General features: G+C 39.7%; 1 protein-coding gene across 1 annotated transcript; it reads left to right on the top strand.

Annotated features, from left to right (window-relative positions):
• Positions 1-1,844: 1,844 nt before the first annotated feature.
• slc47a1 (solute carrier family 47 member 1) lies at positions 1,845-10,088 on the top strand. The gene is made up of 18 exons (XM_068330448.1): positions 1,845-1,938; positions 2,692-2,855; positions 3,211-3,312; positions 4,393-4,461; positions 4,568-4,716; positions 5,097-5,139; positions 5,553-5,597; positions 6,004-6,101; positions 6,692-6,789; positions 6,912-7,025; positions 7,313-7,380; positions 7,684-7,792; positions 8,231-8,306; positions 8,384-8,453; positions 8,551-8,683; positions 8,971-9,065; positions 9,456-9,560; positions 9,723-10,088. Exons 1-18 carry the CDS (start codon positions 1,845-1,847, stop codon positions 10,086-10,088), a joined length of 1,998 nt encoding a protein of 665 aa, XP_068186549.1.
• Positions 10,089-23,293: the final 13,205 nt, after the last annotated feature.

The following is a 23,293-nucleotide window of genomic DNA, read 5'->3' as shown; positions in this document are numbered from 1 at the left end:
AACCTCAGTCGTAAATGCGTTACCTAAGTTTACATAAATTAACCCAAGGTCACAGTCTGGTTTGCAATTGGGAAACTTGCTTTTACCATAGGATCTTTATTCTTATAAGTCTGAATGTAGATTATAAATGCGTCAAAAAAATACTGACTGGCTTTAATGATTAATACTTGTCAAAGCTATGCCTGCTAGGTCTGTACTAAGTTGCCAAGGTTGTAACAGGAATACCGGTAATAAGGTTCTTTAACAAGCAGTTAGGTAATCATTATTTAAGTACGTACTAACTTCCTTTTTGTTCTTCAGTTTTTGACCTGTAGATGACTCTGTGGTACTATGATGAATAGCACCTTTTAAAGTTGATGAGCTTTTCAAAATAGATATTTTTCACATCAAGTATACATGTACATGATGGGAATGTTTGTTATAGTAATAACAGAGTTACAGCTCAGAGAAACATTCCTGGTTTTAATGTATTGTAGCTAGCCCTGCTGCCGCTGTTTCAAATATTTTAAGAATCCAGAAAGTTCCTTTTGTTCAAAACCTTTTGCTACTGGGGAATGAATTGATGATTAATAAGGTCTCTTGTTCAACCCTGAGGTTACAGAAAATGGATGGATGGATAGATGGATGGAAGGATGGACGGAATGAAGGAAGGAAGGAAGGAAGAGAGGAAGGAAGGAAGAAAGGACGGAAGGAAGCAACGAAGGAAGTTTTATGACTCTGCAAAGTACTTTATAAGCTCAAGGACAAAAGTCAAGATAGATAGATATAGATAGATACCTTAATTGATCCGAAACTGAGAAATTCACATTTAAGACAGGAACAATAGGAACAATCTGAGCTTAAAGGAACAGGAAGAGGATTATATTTTGACAGACTCATTATTTGTTGCTGACAGGCAGTCTGATGAGGTAATTGATAATTATATAAAAAAAACCATAACCCTCTCCATTACGTGTTAGCATGCATTATATATGCTTTTTCATTCTTTGGGTGAAACCATTTGTCTCATGCTGAATTGGTGGAAAATATTTGGTGAGTTGTTTTTTTTTTAAAAAAAGAAAAAAGTTATGGACTGTTCTTTCTGACCAGGTTTCTCAGTCTCACAACTATACCGTACATCCTCAAGAAAAAATATCCAAATTCTTTCCTCATAAATGACCTTTGATAAACTTAAATTTGAATATATTATAAGCTTTGGGTGTTTTGTAATAAATTGGTTCAGTAACTGACAATTTTAGTAGTTAGAATCAATTGTACAGTACACCTGCATGGGGAGAACAACGGGCTCTTTGTGTGATGTTGCAAGAAGTGACTTGCTAGTAACCTATACACTGGAAAAAAACATTCTCACAGCACCGACACGCACACACACACACACACACACACACCACACATACACATGCACACACACACACCTATAGCTTGTCTAGTTGTGAAATGAAAGCTAATAGCTATGCCTGTGACCTCCCTCAGGAATGATGTCTGTTTGCAGACATTAACATCGAAATTTCTTGAAATCTTGTTACTATGCTGTTCCAAAAATGCTCCATACCAACTGAGCAACTTGACTTCACTGAGAAGCTGAAGATAAGCATCAGTGCCATCAGTAATGATGCTAAGTCAATTAGTAACAGTTACACAGTTGGGCGGCACGGTGGCGCAGTGGTTAGCGCTGCCGCCTCACAACACGGTGGACCCGGGTTCGAGTCCCGCTCTGTGCGGAGTTCGCATGCTGTCCCCGTGTCTGCGTGGGTTCTCTCCGGCTTCCTCCCACCTCCAATCACCTCAGGTTGATTGTACCAAATTCACCGTAGGAGTGACTGTGTGTGTGAATGATTGTCACTATGTGGTACACTGGCGTCGTGCCCGGAGTGTCCCCCGCCTCACACCCTGAGACTGCCGGAATAGGCACCGGCTCCCCCTGCGTTAGTGGATTAAGTGGGTTAGAGACTGACTGACTACGCAGATGTGTGATAACTGTTTATTTTAGAAAGCATGGAAAAGTATGCATGTTTCCGTTTATTGGACTTTTATTACATTGGGGGGCAGCCTCTAAGTTTAAGTCTGAGGTCGAAGTGACCCGACAATCAGATAAGAGTGAAAACACGAACCCAAAAAGCATGGCTGCCACGTCAGCAATAATCCGAGCCTTCAGAGTTTATGCCATCGGCGCTGTTTGTGTAGACCATACAAACAGACATTCCTCATCAGATTACTACTGAGCGCTGTAAGATCATCCAGTCACACACACACACACACACACACACACACACACACACACACACACACATACCACAATAGTAAAACATGTTCGAAGGACCTTTACATACAGCGTATTCGGTATTCCCTCCCCACCAAGAGGCAATCATCTATCCTTATTGACCCTTGTATCTACAAAACAATCTTTTGTACTTTGCTGTTTTGGTCCTGCCCCGTGTTCATTCGGTCATGTAGACCTTCCTCTGAGACACTATACTTTATCAGTAACTTTGAAAAGGGGCATGTGCTGTAATTCTGAAGACAGATACTTACTGCCCCCAGGGGCTATAGCCTTATTCTCTCCTTCACCAATCCCTCTCTTTCTTTCCCCACTAAGCTTTTCTCCCTTCACCCTCCCTTCTCTCTTCTTTTTCTGTGGTTGAATGGATAGGCTGGGTTCTCAGGATTCTGTACACCCATCTCTGGGTGCAGAACCTGTTAATGGAGTTTCTGTTGCCAAGACAGCGGGCATTGAGACAGAAGAGGCGGTGGGAGCGGGCAGTTCCAAACTGTTCTGGTGTTCTTGCATTAAACGCTGGCTGCCGCTGGTCTACAGAGAGGAACTTTACCATCTCTTACGGCTCTCAGGACCATTGGTGAGTAGGGGAAAGTTGAAGTACCGGTAGGGGGGGGGGGATTGTTGTGTGATTTATGAGATGCTACAACTGTAATGTACTTGATTGCTGCATTTTAAAAGTTTTTTGAATGCACACTATTTTAGAATAAAGCCTGGCAATGCATATTTGCTATTCCTAAATGCAAAATGACATAAAATAACACATGCATTTTATGTGAATATGAACCAATCTGTGTTGAGTGTATTCACAACACAAAACCATTTCACCAAAGCTGTCTGAACACATTTCATAGTATTATTTTGCAGCGTCATTTTCAGCTGATCACTGAAGGTTTTTTTGGATATCGGTCAAATCTTTGTGTTTGTTTCTACAGCTGTTGTCTCGGATCCTGTTCTTTCTTCTGCCGTTGGCTATCACCATATTCAGTGGTCACATTGGCAATACAGAACTGGCCGGCTATGCGCTGGCCTCAGCGGTACTGTTCGCTCCTTCAAAAATTGAATGATTTTACCTGCTGCAGTAATGCAACTTTGATACATCTTCAAAATGTTGTTTCTCTTTATACTTTCCAGACTGCTTCTAATGCTGCAAAAGCTTCCTTTCTCCTTTACTCACAGTCTTTAATACCGCGATTAAATATCCCTCTCTGATTGTCACAGACCGTCAGTATCTTGAGTCATAAAATGTTATGTCATGCTTGTAAAGACAATCACTGCATCGCTCACCTCATGGCTGATTACATTGCATTTTGAATAAAGTCATATTAGGACAGGGTTACTCAGATCTTTTGCACTTTCTATTTTAATACAAAATGAAGACAGGTGTTCCATACACAGCAGTTCCACGCATTCCACATAGCACAGTATGTTGTTACGTCTCAAAGCATCTGTATGAAAGCATTTTTAAAAAATTTGTTCATTTGTTTATTTAAGTTTTCATCTTTTTTTACATGTGACTCTTTGACACATTAAATTACTGATTCTACTGTCTTTACTTCTGCAATTTCATATTTCTGTTATTATTCAAACCCTACAAAGGTGGTGGGTAGCCACCTGTTACCTTGTCTTTGCACTGCTGATCAGGAACCGGTAGTCTATATGGCATTTATGCCTCAGCCATAACATAAACTTTTCAAGTCCTTAGCAGACATATTATTAAGTTACTGACTCACACTTCCTCCAAATCTATTTTTTTTACATTACTTCCAAAGAAATATTTTCTGTGTCCATTTGTTGCTTGCTTCTTAAGTAAAAACTGAACAACATGGGAGCATGGGTCTTAGGCCAGAATAGAGAACGTTAAAATTCGGTGCGGATCTGGTTAAAGAGGCATGGTGATGATGTCATCATTATTATTATTATTATTATTATTATTATTATTATCTTGCTTGGAGGTATATACAAATCAAGATCCACTACATCTAAATGGTTGGCTGTTATCCAGTATCCATTATTCATTGTTACAGGACTATATTCCATTAATAACATTTTATAACTGTGGTCTTGGTTGCATTTTCTTCCTCTGACTTTCTTTTGTTTGTTTCTCCATCGCTCAGATCATTAACGTGACCACATCTGCAACAGGATTTGGCCTTGCACTGGCTTGTGACACACTCATTTCTCAGGTGCTCAAACCTCAAACCTGTGCCTTCTGTATGCACCCGTGTTAAATTTTCAGATTCTGACCCATTGGGTCAGACAATTGTCAAACGCATCATTTGTGTTTTCCAGACATATGGAAGCAAGAACCTGAAATATGTGGGAGTGATCCTCCAAAGGAGTTCATTGATCCTCCTTCTGTTTTGTATCCCTTGTTGGGCTCTCCTCATCAACTCGTACCACTTACTGCGCCTCTTGCAACAAGAGGATGAGGTGGCAAGGTACAATCATTATACATTAACACATTAGACGCTATTCAGGTACGTTTCTATTCTGCATGTACAAATCAGTGTCTACATAATATTGATGTTCCATTGAATTGCTACTAGGTTGTTCAAGACATAACCTTAAGTGACGGTTGTTACTTTCATTTTGTATTTTCTTGATGAAATTATTCTAAAGTAACTAGTGTTGTAGGGTGGGTATGCTTAAATTCAGCTTTGTTTCATTTATGCATTTTAGACAGATATGTACTATTTTATTTATTATAGGAATGACACGGGAGGAATGTGAACATGTTGAACTGTAAAAAAAAAAGGACATAGTTGACAGAAAGTTTCACATATTCATATTAATTTTTCTCTGTTTGCCAACCGCTTAGAATCGCCCACCTGTACATAATGATATTTCTACCAGCTGTTCCAGTAAGTATATTCAACTGAAACACTATCCAGAGTCTAAATGTATTATAATAAGGTCTGTGATGAGGTGGCGTCTTATCTTGGGCGTACCCCGCAAGGCGGATGAGCAGCTGCGGACGAGATGATTGTGATCGTCTCACCTAGGAAAAAAATGGATGGATGGATGGATGGTTGGATAGTCTCCCATGGGACTAAAATGATTGACACCTATTTTAATATTGATTGTACCATGTATCAATTCATGCAGCAGGAAAACAATGAATGCCTATAGTTCGTGCTTTTTCCACACTTAGAATTACAGTCTGCAAATGATATTGATTCAGAAACAAGACGAGTAATATAACTCTCTCTCTCTGCCATGTGCTCACTCCACTTGGATTAAAAATACTAAATCTACTTTCCTTTTTCTGAAACAGGCCATGTTCCTGCACAATCTGCAAGTCACTTATTTACAAAACCAAGTAAGTGAACAGAAGGAAACAAGTAGGCTTCTCCTTGCAGCCAAACCTATTAGCGCAAACTTTTACATTGATAATCATGTTCCCAATCTGAGTTTCATGTAGTGCACCAATGAAATTTTGATTATGAGTAAAATGTCCCTCATTATTGGATGGATGACTGTGAACTTTGCCTCCCCCAGAATTAACTGTAACAGCAAAAAGGCTAAAAATAATACTTGCAAAAAATAGTGCTTACATTTACAGCATTTCTGCATCACCACTCTGCAAGTACTGCCTACTGACACTTTTGATCTCAGTACAATATTCAAGAGTACTGCATAGCATTTTCTTGTTTTTAAAGAACCATTATAAATAAGATGTATGTGACCTATTTGATTTCTAATTGTCAACTTCTTGTGTCCTTCAGGGGATCATTCTGCCTCAGATGTATACAGCTCTAGCAGCAAATATTTTGAACATTGTTGTGAATTACGTCTTAATCTTCAGCCTCGAGTTCGGAGTCGTGTAAGTGCGTCATTTTTGACTGACTTTACTTACAAATGGAATTGAGCCTCAAGTGTCACCATCACAATATACTAGTCAGCCATCGGAAGCACTCCCTTTTCACTGCAGTTCAAGCTGGATAGTATTGTTAATAGCCGCAAGTTTGGAACGGATTGAGAGAAACGAGAAAACTCATTCAACAATTTAAACTGCCCAAGATTTACATGCTGTTTTTCTTTAAAGTGCCAGGAGAACAGTGATGTTTATTATTTTTGCATTTTAGAGCAGAGGATGCAGTGTAGAACAGAGAAAGAAAGGAGGACAGTTGAAAAAAGAGCCTGGTCCAGCTGGACAAATATTTGAGTCTACAGGCAGTCGACTTAAAACCAATTGGGTTTCAGTGGTCGGGTCAGATCTGTCCCTTTATTAGATACCGAGCATGAAATCCTCCTTGCCTCTTCTTCTCAGAGCCTTAGACATCAGGTGTGCTCAAATCACGTCTTTTGAACCCTTCTACGTGTGTTCCTTCCCATCTTACATAGAGAGTGATGGCGCCACAATCATTGCAAACCATCCTCCAAAGTAAAATGTGAAATCATGTCTGTCTGCAGTGGATCAGCGATTGCCAACAGCCTCTCCCAGATCACTGTCTGTCTCCTGTTGTTTGGCTACATCAAGTGGAAGAAGCTTCATGTGCAGACATGGGGAGGTCAGTTATTCAATAAGATGGCATAAAGTACTGTTTGATTAAATGAGCACTTTTGAAAAATGTTGCCTTCTGCAGGACAGATTTGTTGTCACCATGACGGTTCTGTATGAAACTCTGTGCAGGCTGGTCCATTGAATGTTTGCAGGAGTGGGGCTCTTATATGAGGCTGGCTCTTCCCAGTCTTCTCATGGTCTGCTTTGAATGGTGGGCGTGGGAAATTGGAGGCTTTTTCGCTGGTCAGTGTTGTTTCACACACACACACACACACACACACACACACACACATACACACACACATACACACACACACACACGCACAAAGATTTTGAAGGATCACGTAAAACCTTGTAAAGATATAGCTTTAAAAATCTGGATGAGTAAATATTCCCTCTCTCATTTGTTTGACCTGTCAAAGCAACAAACCATCAGTATGTCGTGTTCACGGTTTGAACATTTATGCAAAGTTCTTGATGAAGTTGCATGTTGGGAAAGATCTGTAATGTCTGAAAATTACTTTCATCAGGTATGCTTGGTGAAGTGGATCTCGGTGCCCAGCACGTGATGACGGAAATAGCAGCCATAGTATTCATGGTATGGATCACCCAGTGTGTTCATTTGAACATTTAGATACAGATTGGCCCTGTTTACTTATCTAATCTAATAAATAATTAAGTGTTACAGATCTTGACACGTTTAGTTTTAAACTTTGGAAATACCACATAACTATTTACTTCCAGTTGTTATGCTAAGCAAGTTACTCCTGACTCTTCTGCTGTATTTCCCACCCAAACATGACATCAATAATCAATAATCAATAATAATCAATAATGATCTTTTAAGTATGTTTTTAGAAAAGACTGCTAACCTACACACAGCAATAACAGGCCCTTTCAGTTCCCTCTAGGTATTCATGTTGCAACCTCTGTGCGTGTTGGGAATGCTCTGGGGGCCGGAAACACTGCCGGGGCAATAGTCACTTTCAAAGTGGCTCTGGTTCTAGCAGGTACGAAAACACATAATAATTGACCTGCTACTAAATACTACTGCATAATAACTTACAGTTTGTAAACACATGAATATAACATTAAAGTAATTTAAAGTGTTTTGATGTCTACTAATACAGTATATCCAGTGAAATTTAATAGGTTTCAAAGTATTGATATTAATCAATTTGTTAAATGTGTTATATTAATTTTTTTCAATTTGTCGCCTTTTTTTTCATTTAGCCAGCTTGACATTTTTTGTATTTTGAAGTTTTACAATTATGCTCAAATAAATATCAAGTATATTTTTTGTCATTATTGTATCAATGTTTAATATTCTTGACTTTTAGCTTATATAGACTTTGATTTAGAATATGTTTGATATTTACATGATACTGGATGGAACTGAAAATGCAAGGGATTTTCTCTAGTGTTTTCCACTGCTCTGTTCCCTTTAGGAGTGCTTGCTGTGTTCCAGGGTGTTAACATCGCTTGCTTTAAGTCTATTGTTGGATACGTATTTACCTCTGATGAGTGAGTAACTGACTAACACAGATGAATCCCTATTCAATTTAATGCAACTCTTTGCTGACCTTCTCTCCTGTTTGCAGAGAGATTGTGGGGATTGTCTCAGAGAACCTCACAGTCTACATATTTTTACAATTCTTCGAATCACTTCTGGTATGATAGTACGCAACAGAATGAATGCTCGTGCCATGTTTTTTTTCTTGTCTTGAAAAAAGTTTCACATTTTCTAACTTTTTTTTTTTGTTCCCAGTGTGCCTGCACAGGGCTTCTCATTGGAGCTGGGATGCAGAAACTTGCAGCAATTTCCAACCTGGTGGCGTACTACTGCATGTGCTTGCCAATGGGAATCGCTCTCATGTTCAAAGCCCAGCTCAGAATATTAGGTAATGCTTTCATACAGTTCAATATCTGTTTTTATCTGCAAACAATTTAATTCATGAAAATTGGGAACCTGCCACTCCTGTGATCTTACATGAAATGGCGGCCATTGTAATATGTTATCGCTGCTAAAGCTGCTATTACATCATATACAAGCTTTGGTGTGTACTTGGTGTTTTTGTAACAAGTATTATGGGCATAATTTATTTCTCTACATTTGTGTCTACATTGACTACACAGAAAATCTTTTTAAAGATACAATGGGTTTGTTTTTTTTTGCATTCCTTATCAGGTTTGTGGCTCAGTCTCCTCACTTGCAACATCTTTGAGACAGTATTGTTTCTTCTCATCATCTACAAACTCAACTGGAAGAAAGTCACACACAAGGTAGGGTGTTCCTTTCATTCTGTGACCTGCGCATGCAGTTCAAACATTTTTACAAAAAGAAAATTGATGAAACGATCATGAAATCTGGTATTAGGGGATTTTTTTTGGCAGCCATTTTTTTGGTTTCAGTCCTTCCACAAGCTTTCAAGCAAAAATAAATCAAATTTTATTTTGTCATGGCTGCATTATTTTACTTTTGTATAGCATTCTTAATCATCTATTTCAATTCATTCTGAAAAAACAGAATTTTTTTATACTGAATTCCTTGTCGAAGAAAAGTGGAGATCAGGTGAAAAGACGTTTCTTTTTTTTAAAATTAGTTGGCAGGTAACTGTTTTTATCCATATTATTTTTAGGTGTATTATTAACTGGGTATTAACATGTTTTCAGGCTGAATTGCGAACTAAAAAGAAGATTCTGGCGACACCAAACCGTCCCATTGGTGTGGTCCTGAATGAAGAAATGGTGCCTGACATCTCTGACTGCCGTAACAGAGTAAGGCCGCAGTGTGTCATGTTAAAGGGGCAACTTGTAAAATACTGTAAGGCCATAACCTTAAGGAACATTATTTTACAGATTGCACCTTTGAGCTTTGTAATCAGTTGGTTCATTTTGGTGTTATTATTACGTAGTTACTCACATTTTGTTTGACGGCAGCATCCTCGCACCCTAAAAGCCCAATTGGACGTTGAAGAAGATGCCAAAGCAGACGGCTACCTTCCAGTGGACACCCAGGATCAGGAGCAACAAGTTGGTCACGTGACGGAGAGCAGCAGCGCAACTGCAGTAACCGCTGAGGGTGGCGATGGACAAAGCAAAAATACATGCGCTAAAACTCAAGTGCCATTATCTGTCACTCAGCTGGTTTTGCGTCGGGGAATCACCTTCTTGGTTTCAATTCTCATTTTGGCTGTAGGTATCTTTTTTAACATCTGGTTTCCCATACCGGACCCCGCACCCCGGAACGGAACCAACTTTACCCTGGCATGGGCAAATGACTCCACACCTGAGCCAAGCATTTGAACTGGGATTGTCCTCTGAATGTAGACATTCCATGTTTGTTCTCTGAAAATGAATCATTTAGATCTGTTTGGGGGAAAAATATTGAATTCCTGTCGACAGATTAGTTTTGTGGTTGTTTTTTTTACTTTGTGAGGCTACAGCCTGAAATGTGCTGCTGGACTGTCTGACATAGAAGAAAAAATGTCTCAACTGTGCTGCTGTGCAACTACATAGAAAGCTGAACGCAAAAATAAACAAAACTGTCAGGGTGAGTAGAGGTCTCCTCACAGCGAAGTTTCAGTCGGATATGCTCAAATGGAACAACAGTCATCCGCAGGGAGACCACAGGGGCATCAAGGGCTGATTGACTTTCACGGTAGTTTTGACTGCTGCGAGCATTCTTCTCTTGATTCCCATATCGCGCTGAAAGGTTTTTTCGTCATTACTGTCCTCAAATAACTTCCTTGTATTTAAGTACAAGATCAGCTATAAAACTTCAGTTATTTTTTCTAGAACAAAAGTTATTTGTTAAACACAAGCTATTCTTTGAGCATAATATCACTGGCCAGTAACATAGAAGCAATAGAAGAATTTTTAAAACTTGTTCAAGTTGGAATTCAAAAGCCTTTTTTTTTCTAACCATGGTTTAAAAACAGTTTTAGAGGCTCCTGTTGTATATATAAGGTTGAATGTCCTCCATAGTTTGTTACTTTATGTGTTGTTGCTGTTCATGGTGTCACAGCATCACCACAGCTGACTTTCATAACATTTCATCATAGTTGATATATTTCAGTAAATAAAACCAACCTTGCTAGGGGACAACAGTTAGAATTTAAAGCCCAATGATTTATGTTACAGCATGATAAATACCATTTATTACTTAGATGCATCCTGCAGCCAATGTGTGTTTGAAGGATTTCTCAAGACTTATTGACTGATGTTGATAACACTTTAAAAAAAACAACCCCCATCTAGATAGTGACAAATATTAATTACATGCCCATAATGCACTCTTCATTATTAAAAGCGTATAAATCATGAGACTAGAGAAAGAGCTGCACCTACACCTCTCCTACCAGGAGAGGGCATCAGACTCCTATGGCGGTTAAGAGGATTGCCACTGGAAGGTTGAAGTGAGGCTGTCTTCATTGATAAGTGAGTTTCACAGGGGACATTTCATAGGGGAGCTGGTCTTCACTGTCTCAATACCATCTAGTTTAGTACTAAAAATAACTAAGAATGTAACTTTTACCTGAGACCATTGTTTAACTGAATCCGAGGTGTGTTATATTGAACTACATGGCAACTCAGTCAAAACCTAATTAGTTCTTTAAGCTACTGTATCACAAGTTCTAGTCAGCGTCTTTACACAGTCACTTATTAATGATGGCACAGCGTGCCACTGATTGCAGTCTCTGGAGGTGAGAGGGCCGAGATTACAGTCTCTGTGTGGAGCCTGCAGCAAGGTCTTACTGATGAGCAAGACTGAGGCTCCGATGACAACGCAACCATCAATGAATCAAGCCTGATTTACATGTTGAATAACAAAACATTAATATGCAAGTTTTTAAGTGACTGTTGCAAACCATAAGTGATGTCAGTTTGGAGAGAGAGCAGGGGATTGTGGGTGTAGTGGCCAAAGGGGAAAAAAATCAAACAAGACACGTGTCTAATTTGAACTGACCACCCACTGAAATGCATGTTTACATGCACTACTACTCCAGTTACAAGTAGTTCTAAATAGTGGCCAAAATATTTTAACCAGTGGTGGCAGCATCCCCACCCAAGTGTACCATTCCAAAGACCACGGCATTGGCAACAGGTAAGGAAATACAGTACATAAAATTCAATTCAAACAACAAAAAATGCACAATAGAGACCCACAGATATTGAAAGACTTCAGCCTTCTTTAAAAATACAGACAGCTTGTATTCTTTTTATTCTGTATCTCTTTGTGGATTCTTGTTCAGCATCATTACAACGTATCTGAAACTGTTGGTCAGCTCTATTTCAGCATCCTGAATGACAGCTGGCACTGTTTACAACCAGAATCCTGGTCTTCAAGACATTGAGATGAAGATGGTTGAGAAACCTGTCTAAAAGTTTAGATTAAACATGTAAATTTGTGGGATCTTAAAATGTCCGTATAGCCTTTAAGTCAGTTCTTTCATTCTTCTTAGTCCTAAGCTACGCTAACTAGCTTTGGACAGTAACAGACATGTGGGGTATGAATCTTCTCATCTGAGTCTGCACCAGAAGGAGAATATATTGTCTTTGAACATCATATGTGGTTAATTGCTGGCTGTTAACAGGATGAACTCTTTGTTCATTAGCAGGCTCTGACTGTGAAGCCTGAGCTAACAAGTTATCTGCTCTGGCACGGTGAGAACAGGTGGTTGATTTGCTCAGTCTGACATGTCTCCATTCACGGTGCAGTGTGTGTGTGTCTACAGACCTTCATTATTAGCAAATTTGGCAATGCAGATCAAAGGACAGAAAAATAAACCTCCAGATAAAGAGCTTATTTTCTGTCTCTGGTAATGAAAGACATATTCACAGATGTGCTACAGCCCCTAAAAATAGCATTTAATCATGTTATTTCTAACATTGCGAGCCAGCAAGCCTATGTTTAATATTGAGAACATACAGTACATTATGACAGTGTCTTTCATGGTATTCCATTTTACTCCTCACATCTTTAAATAAAGAAGACTTGTACACTGCTTTATTTATGCTTTCTATACTTGTTTTTCATTGGCAGCTTGAGTCACGTCAAGTCCATTTTTAGAATTTCCAAAATACTGTCTGACTTTATAATAACTCCCAAAGTGAGAGTGCTTTATCTATTAAACCGATAGAAGCAAGAACAAGAAAAACAGATGACACATTTATGACTCATAAATGAGGACCACTGTGATCGTATAGGACCTGAAGTCCATCATCTCCACATTTTGAGCTTAAATTCACACTATCTGTAATGTAGTCGCAGCACTGCAGTGAAAAAAATTTAAGACATAGCTTCACTGATTTTTCCTCTTGTTCTGTTTTTGTTTTGCTTACTTCCCTCATTCCTCTTCTACCTCTCCTCTTCATTTCATTCCTTTCTTTCTCTCCTCCCTATCTTTCAGTCTTATTGGCCATCTTTCTTTAGCCCTCCCCTGTCACGTCCTCCTTACTCCTACTCTGTGCTCTCTTTTTGCCAAATGATCTGTGTAGTGTCGGTGTGTGATCCCCCTTAGGTTAGGTACCTGGTATCTGGGCATCAGCGCGAGCAAATGTTAATGGTGGGCTTTGTGTGTATGTGTGCCATGCGAGAATCTGCCTGGTTGCAAGGCAGCAATGAAAATGCGGTACGGAATTCAATTGAATTTTACTTCTCTCAACGTGAAAGTGGAATGGATCTGAGAGTAAAGCACTTTCAGTCATATTAAACTGCAGACGGACACAGAATTATATTTTGCGCATGCTGACAGTTAGTGAGGAATTTTTCTAGAATGGAACTGGATTGACTGGTCTTCATTCTTTCACATTGGAATCCAGTTCTCTGATGGTGAGGTGTCTGCCTACATGAAATAACCACATCTTTTACATCGAAAGCAGAGGCAGTGCAAACAACAAGTACTTAATCCTAACAGGATGAAACAGTTAATGAAACCTGCTGACAACTCTCTATGAAATGGTCTGTCAGTTGTTTTGGAAGAAACATTATGAATCTGTAATCATGTTTTTGTAATGAAAAACGATTAGCATCAAGACACATCAGGACAAGATAATGTGTGATTTGCTTGTTCCTGGAAAATAAGTAAGTGAATACTATATTTTATAAATGTTTGATCTAACTTTAGCAATTGTCATCAGGTTTTCATCAAATGTCAGATACGTGCACTGAGAACAAGAGAATCCTCGTCTCACCTCAACAAGGATGGGAGTCTGGCCTCTAGCTTCTACACACTGTCAGCAAAAAACACCCATTCACAAACACACTGGTACTGCTGGTATGTTGACATACTGGAGACACAAACACTCACAGAACAGACAATCAGACCCGCTGCAGTGAGTCCAGCTATGAGAGTCAGAGAGAGTCTTATAGATGAGAGTGAACACCTTTAAAGTGTGTGTTTGTCCCGGTCTTACTCGGTGTGAAGGAGCTACAGGGTGGATGTTGCTGGATGACTTTGAGGGCCCTGATGGGGCTGTGAAGAGAGAGGGAAGGTTAGCCAGCCATGATACACACACTGAAAAAAATCACAACAGGAACTGAAATGAAAATGTCACTGGGGACGTGAGTAGTTAAAGTCCTAAAGTCTTACAAAATCTTTTTCTAGATCACCTGGTTATAACCTTAAGAGATTTTGCTGTGAAACATCCTGGAAACTGTTGTGATTGTTCAAGTTTCAGTTACAACATTAAGAGGAAGACCTAGAAGCAAACACTTCTATAAATATCTTAACTCTTCATTTATAGGCCTGTTATTCTTAATAACTGTCTGGGAAGACTTGAACTTGAAAGAGCCACATAAATTTTAGGGCTGTCCTGAAAAGGACTTTTAGAATTTTGAAACTTCAGTGAGAATTAAGATTCACTGATGGAGGGATGACACTTATATCTTTACACTCATCGCACCTGAAATTCCTCCCCTGCAGCTGGTACATAAAGGCAGCCTGAAGAATCCAACAGGAGTCGATGAATGGGGTTAATTACGTCAAGAATACAACCATTCAAAACAGTTTATATAGATGGTGACACAAATAACATTAGTGAAACTGTGGAGGAAATTGAACCCATTGGTAGAGCTGACATAAAAAGCTTCACACAAAAGTGGGAGAGCCTTACTGTCAGGCAGAGAAATGGGAAACTTGTAAATCTCACTGAAGAGGTTTATTCATGAGCAGTAAGCGTATATGTAGCATTTGATGCCATAAAATGGCACATTTGAAGCGAAAAATTATTTAGTCCGCAACCTCTGGGCTCTGCCTGACAGCCAGCAGAATGAGCTGAGTGTTAATCAGGATTGCTCAGCGGGGAAACAGGATGAGAGCAGAATCAAAACTCCTCTTTGGAGTATCACTCCTACGCTCCTCCACACTTTCGGCTGCCACTCCTGCAAGTCTGCCATAAACGAGTCAGAAAACAGGCAAATAAATACTCCTTGTTTGTGTGCAAGTAAAAATGGCTTCGCTGACAGAGGAGAACAAATCATCCAAATTGAGAGCTTACTGTGCAGACACCGGTTACACAAATATATTACATAAACGTAAAAGTAATATTAATTGAAAACCAGAGAAGTGACAGACTAACATGTTGTTGCCGCTGGAAATACTGGTGACAATTATTACCTGTTTTCAAATGACATATTTGCCATTGCTAACACAATGTATTTTTTTTAATGTCTTCACTATTTTCATCTCTAAGAAATATCTGGTTATTTCCTGTTGAAGAAAAAAAATGTGTCTGATGGTGGATGTCCAATACCTAAACTATTGATAACTCTCCATTTTGGTCGCAAATTACTGTACTTGGAATTAGATATTCCAAGTAAATGAGAAAGGAAATACAAAAGAAACACAGCGGTTTTCTATTTGTCATTGTAAAAAAATGACCTAAAATTGAAAATCGAATTTCAAAAGAAATCTTCTTTTAGATCTTTTTGTATGATCCACAATTCATTCTGAGTGCTACTGCGGACTTACTACCTTTATGATGGTACTGTTAGACTTTTACAAAGTGTCACATCTAAGAATATTACCAAAGGGCCAATCAGTTCTAAAGACTGAGCAATTCTATTCACTGAGTCCACAGGCACCCAGAGCTCAATGCTTTCCAGCCGGGATCTGCAACATGAGTCAACATTGTGAGCAGCAGGAGGTGATTCCTCTGATTCCGTCCGTCCATTTTCTCCCCTACAAGCACTTTCTGTGGTTAAATCTCCAATGCTAGAATGAGATTTGTTAGAAAACAGAACTCAATCGCAAACTGAATGTTTCTAGAATACAATTTACCTTCAGACATAGGCAAGAAAGCTGGGTGTAATCGATAACCCATTACTGTATCTGTGCAATAATCAATAACCGAGGCAGTGTCTTCCCACTGAGCTCTCCCTCTGTGAGAGTGAGCATATAAATTTTTGCTGTAGCATTGCTATGAGTCAGATCTCTCCGTGCCCTCAAACTAAACACTAAACCATTGTGGAGGTGATTGTTTTTCTTCTAGCGGCTCCGAAGTGTCAGAAATCTTCATAGATTCATTCCAGTTCAAAGGAGTGAAATGTTTTTGGTCATCATATGAATTTGTCTGATTATTATTATTATTATTAACACTGTATGAGTAATGAGACCAAATGACGAATGAAAAATAACAAAGGAAATAAATTAGCATGTTCTTAAATTTGCTTGGTTCATTTTTTCATCAACCAAAGATGTTTGCATTGAGCGTTTGCGTGTCATTTATCTCGTAATTCATGCAAGAAAAGAATACAAATGACATACTGTCATAGAGGATGGTGGGAAGAAGATGGTGGGAACAAACGTGTGACTATCAGGAGAATTGTGTCACTGCGCATTATTTTAAAACTACAGACGTCACCATTTCAATGCTGCCTTGAATCACCCTTTTTCAACCCCGCCTCAAACAAACCATCTCAGTCTGTAAACAGAGTTATTTCAAATTTTTAATTTTTAGTTTGGTTTCATTAGTTTTTTTAGTTTACTGCCAGCTTATTTTGCATAAATCAATATTGTTTATTATTATTATTATTATTATTATTATGTTATTATCATTGGTTGATAAAATAGAACATGAGATCTGCTATTGGGGAAAAAAAACCCAATCCCCAGAAAGATTCTAAGAATTTTAAGCACGGAACAAATAAAAAAAATAAATTAAATGAGAAATATTATATAGAATTAATAACAGCATTGGATTAGGACTGATGTGTGTACGTTTTGTGAAAAAATATGAAATGGTCTTTGAGTTATATTCTCCAGACACTTAATGTGTTGGATAGACAGAAATGACAGTACCAACGGGAACCCATTTCCATATCCTCTTCTAGTTTTGAGGGGTTAAAAACACATTTTGTGAACATTGTACATGGATAACAGACACGGTCTGAACGGTTATGAATCAGCGGCTAATGTTCAGACTGGGACCGAATGACTGTCACCACTGTATTCTGACACAGAAAGAATGACCATCAACAATGAATTATTCTCTATCACCAAAAGCCTGGGAAGCGGTACTGAAAATGAATGAATGAACGAATGAATGAATGAATTTCTTTGCGGGTGTAATCCTAACATCATAGTCAGCCTCGGAACCAGCTGTTCCAGTACGATCATTCAGATTGAATTGCTAGTGAGATTTGAAATCCGATACAAACAGGTAAAGTGCAGGTAAAATCTAATATACTATTTGGCTTTATGCAATTTTACAACTGCAGCAACACAGAAACATACAGCTTTATGTATGTGTCACTCGTTTTCGCTTCATAGAGGTACATCATAGAGTCTGTCGCTGTAAAACAACACTCATACTTGTACGCTGCCACCTCATCATGCGGTGTGTCATGTTCTTCCTCCCATAGTAACACCTCTCTATGAGGTGCTACTCTCTGGCTGTGACCATGGGAACCATTTGGTGGTGCTGTTTTCCTCTCGCTGCAATCCAAAAAAAAAACAAAAAAAAACGAACATAATTTCTGGCAAATCAGGCTGCTTCACTAAAACTTTGGATGCATTTTTAATGATCTAATCAATTGTTACGAACGTTTGTTACTCCTTCACTTGATTCAAGTCGTTAAACACAGTCGAGAAACTCCGTCGAACACGCTGTCATAGGCGCAATTTCAACTGTTTTCTTTGCCCCCGGGGGGCCGACGGCAGATGACAAGAAGAGGAAAAAGAAAGGGGAAATTAGCGGAGGACATCAGCAGAGGAAGGGGGGGTGACATCTAGTGTAAGCTCTCATTCATTTTCCTGGTTCAGTGATGCAGCAAGGCCCACCGGGTTCCACCCACCAAATTGTATTCCACTGGCTCCTCCATCCTCAAACCACATGCACAGGATCACACACACGTAAAAAAGGGTTCCACCAACCAGCGAGGTCGGCGTACGCCGTGACGTCACACTGCAGTTCTTCTGGTGCTCCACTGGATGACAGTGGCAAGTCAACGCTTACACACACACACGATGAGCCGTCATTCTTTAATGGCGACCGGTCAGAGTGTGTGTGTGTGTGTGTACGTGAGTGTATTTGTATATGCGTGTTTGGCGCGTTTTTGGGTGGGGTATGCGCCTTGATGGGTAGTGATGGGGCATTATGGAGGTGAAGAGGTTTTTTTTATGGAAGGAGGTAGGTGGGTTGATGGAGGTAGGAGGTGGTAGGGGGTGGGTGGGGGTGGGGGTGGAATCGCAAATGAGAGGAAATTGTTTTGAGTCACAGCAGATTTGGTGGAGTGAGATAAGGGCTGATGACGGTGGTGGTGTGATTAGGATTAGGGTGGGGGGGGTGAGTAGGGGTTTGTAGAGAGAGTGTGTGTTTGTGAGAGGGGGGGGGGGAGCATGGGAGGTTTTTTTTTGGGAGGGTTGACAGAGTAAGTCTGTGTTTGCATTTGACTGAGAGTGTGTCGTTTATCAAAAATGTTCTGTCTATGAGCGGGGGGTGGGGGGGTTGAGAAAACGATGAGATGATGGGTAGTTTTGATAACCGGCAGTCGGAGAGAGACCAGACGGGGGCACGAGCGTGTCATGTGGAAAGATAGAGTGTGATGGAACAAGAATGAGGGGACGAGACAAAAGAAGTGAACATTTGATAAAGAGGCAAAAAAAAAAAAAGGGAGAGAGTAGAGGATATATATCGGGGGGGGGGGGGGGGTTGGTTATGCAGGCCATGGATGAAAGGATGGACTAAGAGGGGAGGGATGTTGAAAGAGTGCCAGAGTGATTTTCGACGTGTTCTCTTCCCTCCTTTGTTGGTTACATTGTGGGTAGCTGTGGCGGCGAGAGCTTTAGGGGGTTTCAGGGGTGGGGGGGGGGGGGCAATGACGCATAGGCCCATCGTGTCTGCTCCAGCTGATAATGATGATGCCTGAAGATGATAACCATAATAAGTATCTTCTGAACGAACCCCCTAAAAAACCGCCGGCACGTGCACGCATACGTTTCCACATTATCGCACATGGACACACTGCGCAGGACACACAGACGTGGCTATCTCAGGATGGCAGTGTGTGTGTGTGTGTGTGTGTGTGAGTGTGTGTGATGGTGGTCTGGGAGCGAGCGAGACACAAAGAGAGACAGAGGTGGAAATAGAGAAAAAAGGGGAGAGTGGAAAGGGGGGTGGGGTGGGGGGGGGGGTGGATTATGCTTGTCGTCACCTGCATACACTTGACATTCGCATGCAGGTCAAAAATAAGAGATGTGTGCTGAAAGTCACAAACAAAATGAACTCATTTGGAGCTCCCCTTCTTTTCATGGGGACACTCTTGTGTAATTTTGATTTTTTTTTTTTATCAGTGTGAGAATAAAAACTAAAGGCAGCCACTCAGAGGAAGCTGAATCCTAATCAAGGAGAAATATTTTAAAAAGAGGAAAATCTAAGTGAGATGGTGGGAATGGTGTGTGTGTATGTGGGGGTGGGTATATTTTTCCCCCACACACACATTTTTGGACCACATTTCCAGCAATCCTACACTTCATACCCTTCATTTGAAGTTAAGACTGTGAAAAAAACCCCAAAATGATGGCAATATGGACCAGAAAATGTCAATATAGACCAAAAAAGGGATTCAGCTGTTTGTAAAGCAAACTGAAAATGTGCCGTTTGCTCTTTTGAATTGCTTTGGTGAGTCATATAGAAATGACTTAAAATAGTCTTAAATATGCTGCACTCGAATCAAGCATCCGGTGCTATAAATATGGTTTCATGTTTTGAAATTTTTTTTTTTTTTACCATGATTAGTTGTTTAAGAGGGATTCACAGCCATTCTTCTTCTTCTTCTTCAGAAACAAATTACAATCGCAACATGTCAAAACTGGTGAGTCTCACGGGCAATTAGGTTAAAGTATGCCTTAATGAATTCTTTGTCTGAACTGCTAAAACAGACATCATGGGAACACATTATAATTCCTGTGTGAATCTAGCACTGCTATCCTAATGCAATGGGCGGGCCTTCTCAAATGCCACCAACCCTGATTCATCTTCATGACTCATCCAGCCTCTAAAACAATGCGGCACCATGCGGCTCGGACCCTCACGAGAGACTGTCCTTTACGAATCGCCCCCTCCATGAGGCTGAGGGTTTTTGTCGACACGCAAACACAAGCAGCAGCAGAGAGAGAAGACAACATCTTACAAACAGGTTTCTGAGCACATCACGTATGACTTACCGCGTATGACTGTGTTCGTTCTGGCCGTGGGATCGGTCAGCAAGTTGCGTCAAACATGACAAATTCATTCACAGGAAGTCATCCTGTGCTTTGCTGACACGTCCACTAAAAAGCATCATTGGTTGTGGCAGTGGTTGACCTTGAGGAGAAGGCAACCGGATCCCCGCCCCCCGCCCCCGCCACCACCACCATCACCATGTTAACCAAAGAGGTGAAGCGGGAGATGTTTGATCTGACGTGAGAGTCACACAGGGAGTGTGGCACCTGGTTCTCACCTCTAGCATGAATGTTCCAGCAGCTTCGACACGGCACTTCAGATGGAGCCTTACATGAAATGACACGTGGCCTTAAATAACGAGACGGTAAACCTGTTGAAATGTCCGTTTGCATCAACACCATCAAAACTTTTTGGAGATGATCAATGATTTACATCTTTGATATACAGTATTTTCTGCACTATAAGGCGCACTGGATTATAAGGCGCACCTTTAACAAATTGTTTATTTTATATTTATGTCATATATAAGGTGCACTGGATTATAAGGCACACTGTAGGTTTTAGGAGAAAATTATAGACTTTTAGGTGCGCCTTATAGTGTGGAAAATACTGTAAATCATTGATTTACATCAATGATAACCTCCATTCTGGTGGTTTGTATTTCTGTGTATCCCAAAAAAGTCACTTACTGGGGCGTTCACATCTAATGGTTATAAGAAATCTACCATTTATAAAGCTCAGATCTTATTCCACTTTGCTTTTTGAGGTACAGTATTTTCTGCACTATAAGGCATCTTCAATGAATGGCATATTTTAAACTTTTTTCATATATAAGGCGCACTGGATTAGATATGAAATGAATAACCTATTTCAAAACTTTTTTCACAAATGAGGCTCACTGGATTATAAGGCGCACTGTTGGTTTTTGGGGAAAATTAAAGGCTTTAAGGTGCGCCTTATAGTGCAGAAAATACTCTGCATGTTTTAGAGTCGTAGACACACTTTCACCATTTCATTATTTGTGCAGAATACGTGGATTCTCACATTTCTGTAACAAGAAATCACCAAATCTATTATTTAATAATCAAATAACTTGTATAGCTCATTTTGTTCCCTTGCAATCACAAACAACAGACGGATGTTTTACTGGTTTTGTTTTTTCAACAAATGTGAGAGCGATGAATGTTTAGCGTTTATAAAATCCTGCCTGGGCAAGAGCTGGACTTGTTCCAGTGCGGATGTTTGTCCGTGTGTTACACATTGTGTTTGAACAGAGTTTAGCCAAATATGTGGTCAGACGCTACAGTTAAAGGTCACAACTGCAGAATAGAGGAAACATTAAAGCCGGTACATATTGACAATCACAAGACCCGATCAGAAACCATTTCTGCTTGTGTCTGATTTCTTTTCAGTTCCCAACTCGGTAAGATGTCAAGAAATATTAATCGTCAATATTTTTCTCATTGCTAGTGTTGCCATGGCAATCCTGTGAAAAAGCTGATAGCTGCCCTCTGGTCTTTCACACATCAACGTTTCCAGTCTCCGGAAAGTTGTGTATAACGCTTATCTACAATGTTGATAGGATGAAATGCTTCAAAAGTTGCACCGGTATTAATCAGAGAGGCCCTTAGAATATTTTGTGCAAACATGAGCAAAGGTGAATAACTTCACATACATTTTCAAGCAAGGGAGAGCAAAGGCATAAGGTGTGTGGAGCTGACAAAGAGCAGCTCAACACACAGATTTTGGGTTTGTGCTGCTGTTAGGGAACCTAGAGGAGCACAATCAGCTGCTAGCAATACAAGCAGACAAGCTGGGGGAGCTTGGGGGGGGGGGGGGAGTGCTGGTATGAGTGTGTTGGTGATGAGGCTTGAAAAGAGATGAAGATGGCTAGGGGAGGAGGAAGGATAGAGTGAGTTAAACGCAGAAGGAATTAGAATGAATGATGATAAGATTGGCTCCTTATTTTTTCTATTTTATTCTCCCTGAGGGATTTAGGTAGATAGCAAGAAGCCTGATATTTCCCCCAACATGCCCCACACCACCATCAACTACACGGAGCTGCTCATATCAGTCGTCACATATTACAGAGAAGGGACAACATTATTTTACCACCTGACAGATGACAGTTTGGACACTAGCTAATGTTCCTGTTGAAAGCTCACCTGGCTTTTCTGTCAGGTTAAGAACAAATGCTTTGTTTTTGTTTTACAGTAACCTTGTGCTATCTGACAGCTGGTGAATAATGAGACAGTTTAGCATGCCTGAATCGCTAGTCCTTTGTGTGTGTGTGTGTGTGTGTATGTATTATATACTGTATATATATATATATATATATATATATATATATATATATACAGTATATATATACTGTATTATATTTTATTTCTTTATTGAAAAGTCCGCACATTATATTTTTAAATCCAAAAAGAATAATAAAAGTAAAGATAAGATTTGATAAGATTTGTCCGTGCCGTGCAGTGCAAATGGAGTTTGTTGTTTCCACGTTTCCCTCATGACTAAGAAGTTATGTGTCAAATTGACATCTATTCCGTGTTCCGTGTTCAGGGTAACAAGCAATTATTAGTGAAGCAATTTAGAGAATAATGACACAGGAATATTGCATACATTTCCATTTCTGTACTTCTGAATATATAGAAAGATATAGTGGCTTTACACATTAATCACTGATTTTTGTCCGTACAACGACACGAATATAACATAAACTGAATAGGATTGTATTTTGTATGTTGACCTTTTTATTATGCTCTTCCTCTGTGAAATGGAACATTTGATTTTTTTCCATTTCCTTTTTCTCTGGATTGAAGTGGCGATGGTAAAAC

The sequence above is a fragment of the Antennarius striatus genome, chromosome 13 (genome assembly GCF_040054535.1).
Source record: "Antennarius striatus isolate MH-2024 chromosome 13, ASM4005453v1, whole genome shotgun sequence".
In the NCBI taxonomy this organism is placed as follows: domain Eukaryota; kingdom Metazoa; phylum Chordata; class Actinopteri; order Lophiiformes; family Antennariidae; genus Antennarius; species Antennarius striatus.
The sequence above is the reverse complement of the archived record's forward strand: the minus strand, read 5'-3'. Positions and strand labels throughout refer to the sequence as shown.

Excerpts from the sequence above, each read along its gene's own strand:
- slc47a1 (XM_068330448.1), top strand. The coding sequence starts at position 1,845 with ATGTGGTACACTGGCGTCGTGCCCGGAGTGTCCCCCGCCTCACACCCT. Across the intron at positions 1,939-2,691 it reads CCCCTGCGTTAGTGGATTAA|AACCTGTTAATGGAGTTTCT; the intron begins GTGGGTTAGAGA and ends CTCTGGGTGCAG. Across the intron at positions 4,462-4,567 it reads GTGACACACTCATTTCTCAG|ACATATGGAAGCAAGAACCT; the intron begins GTGCTCAAACCT and ends TGTGTTTTCCAG.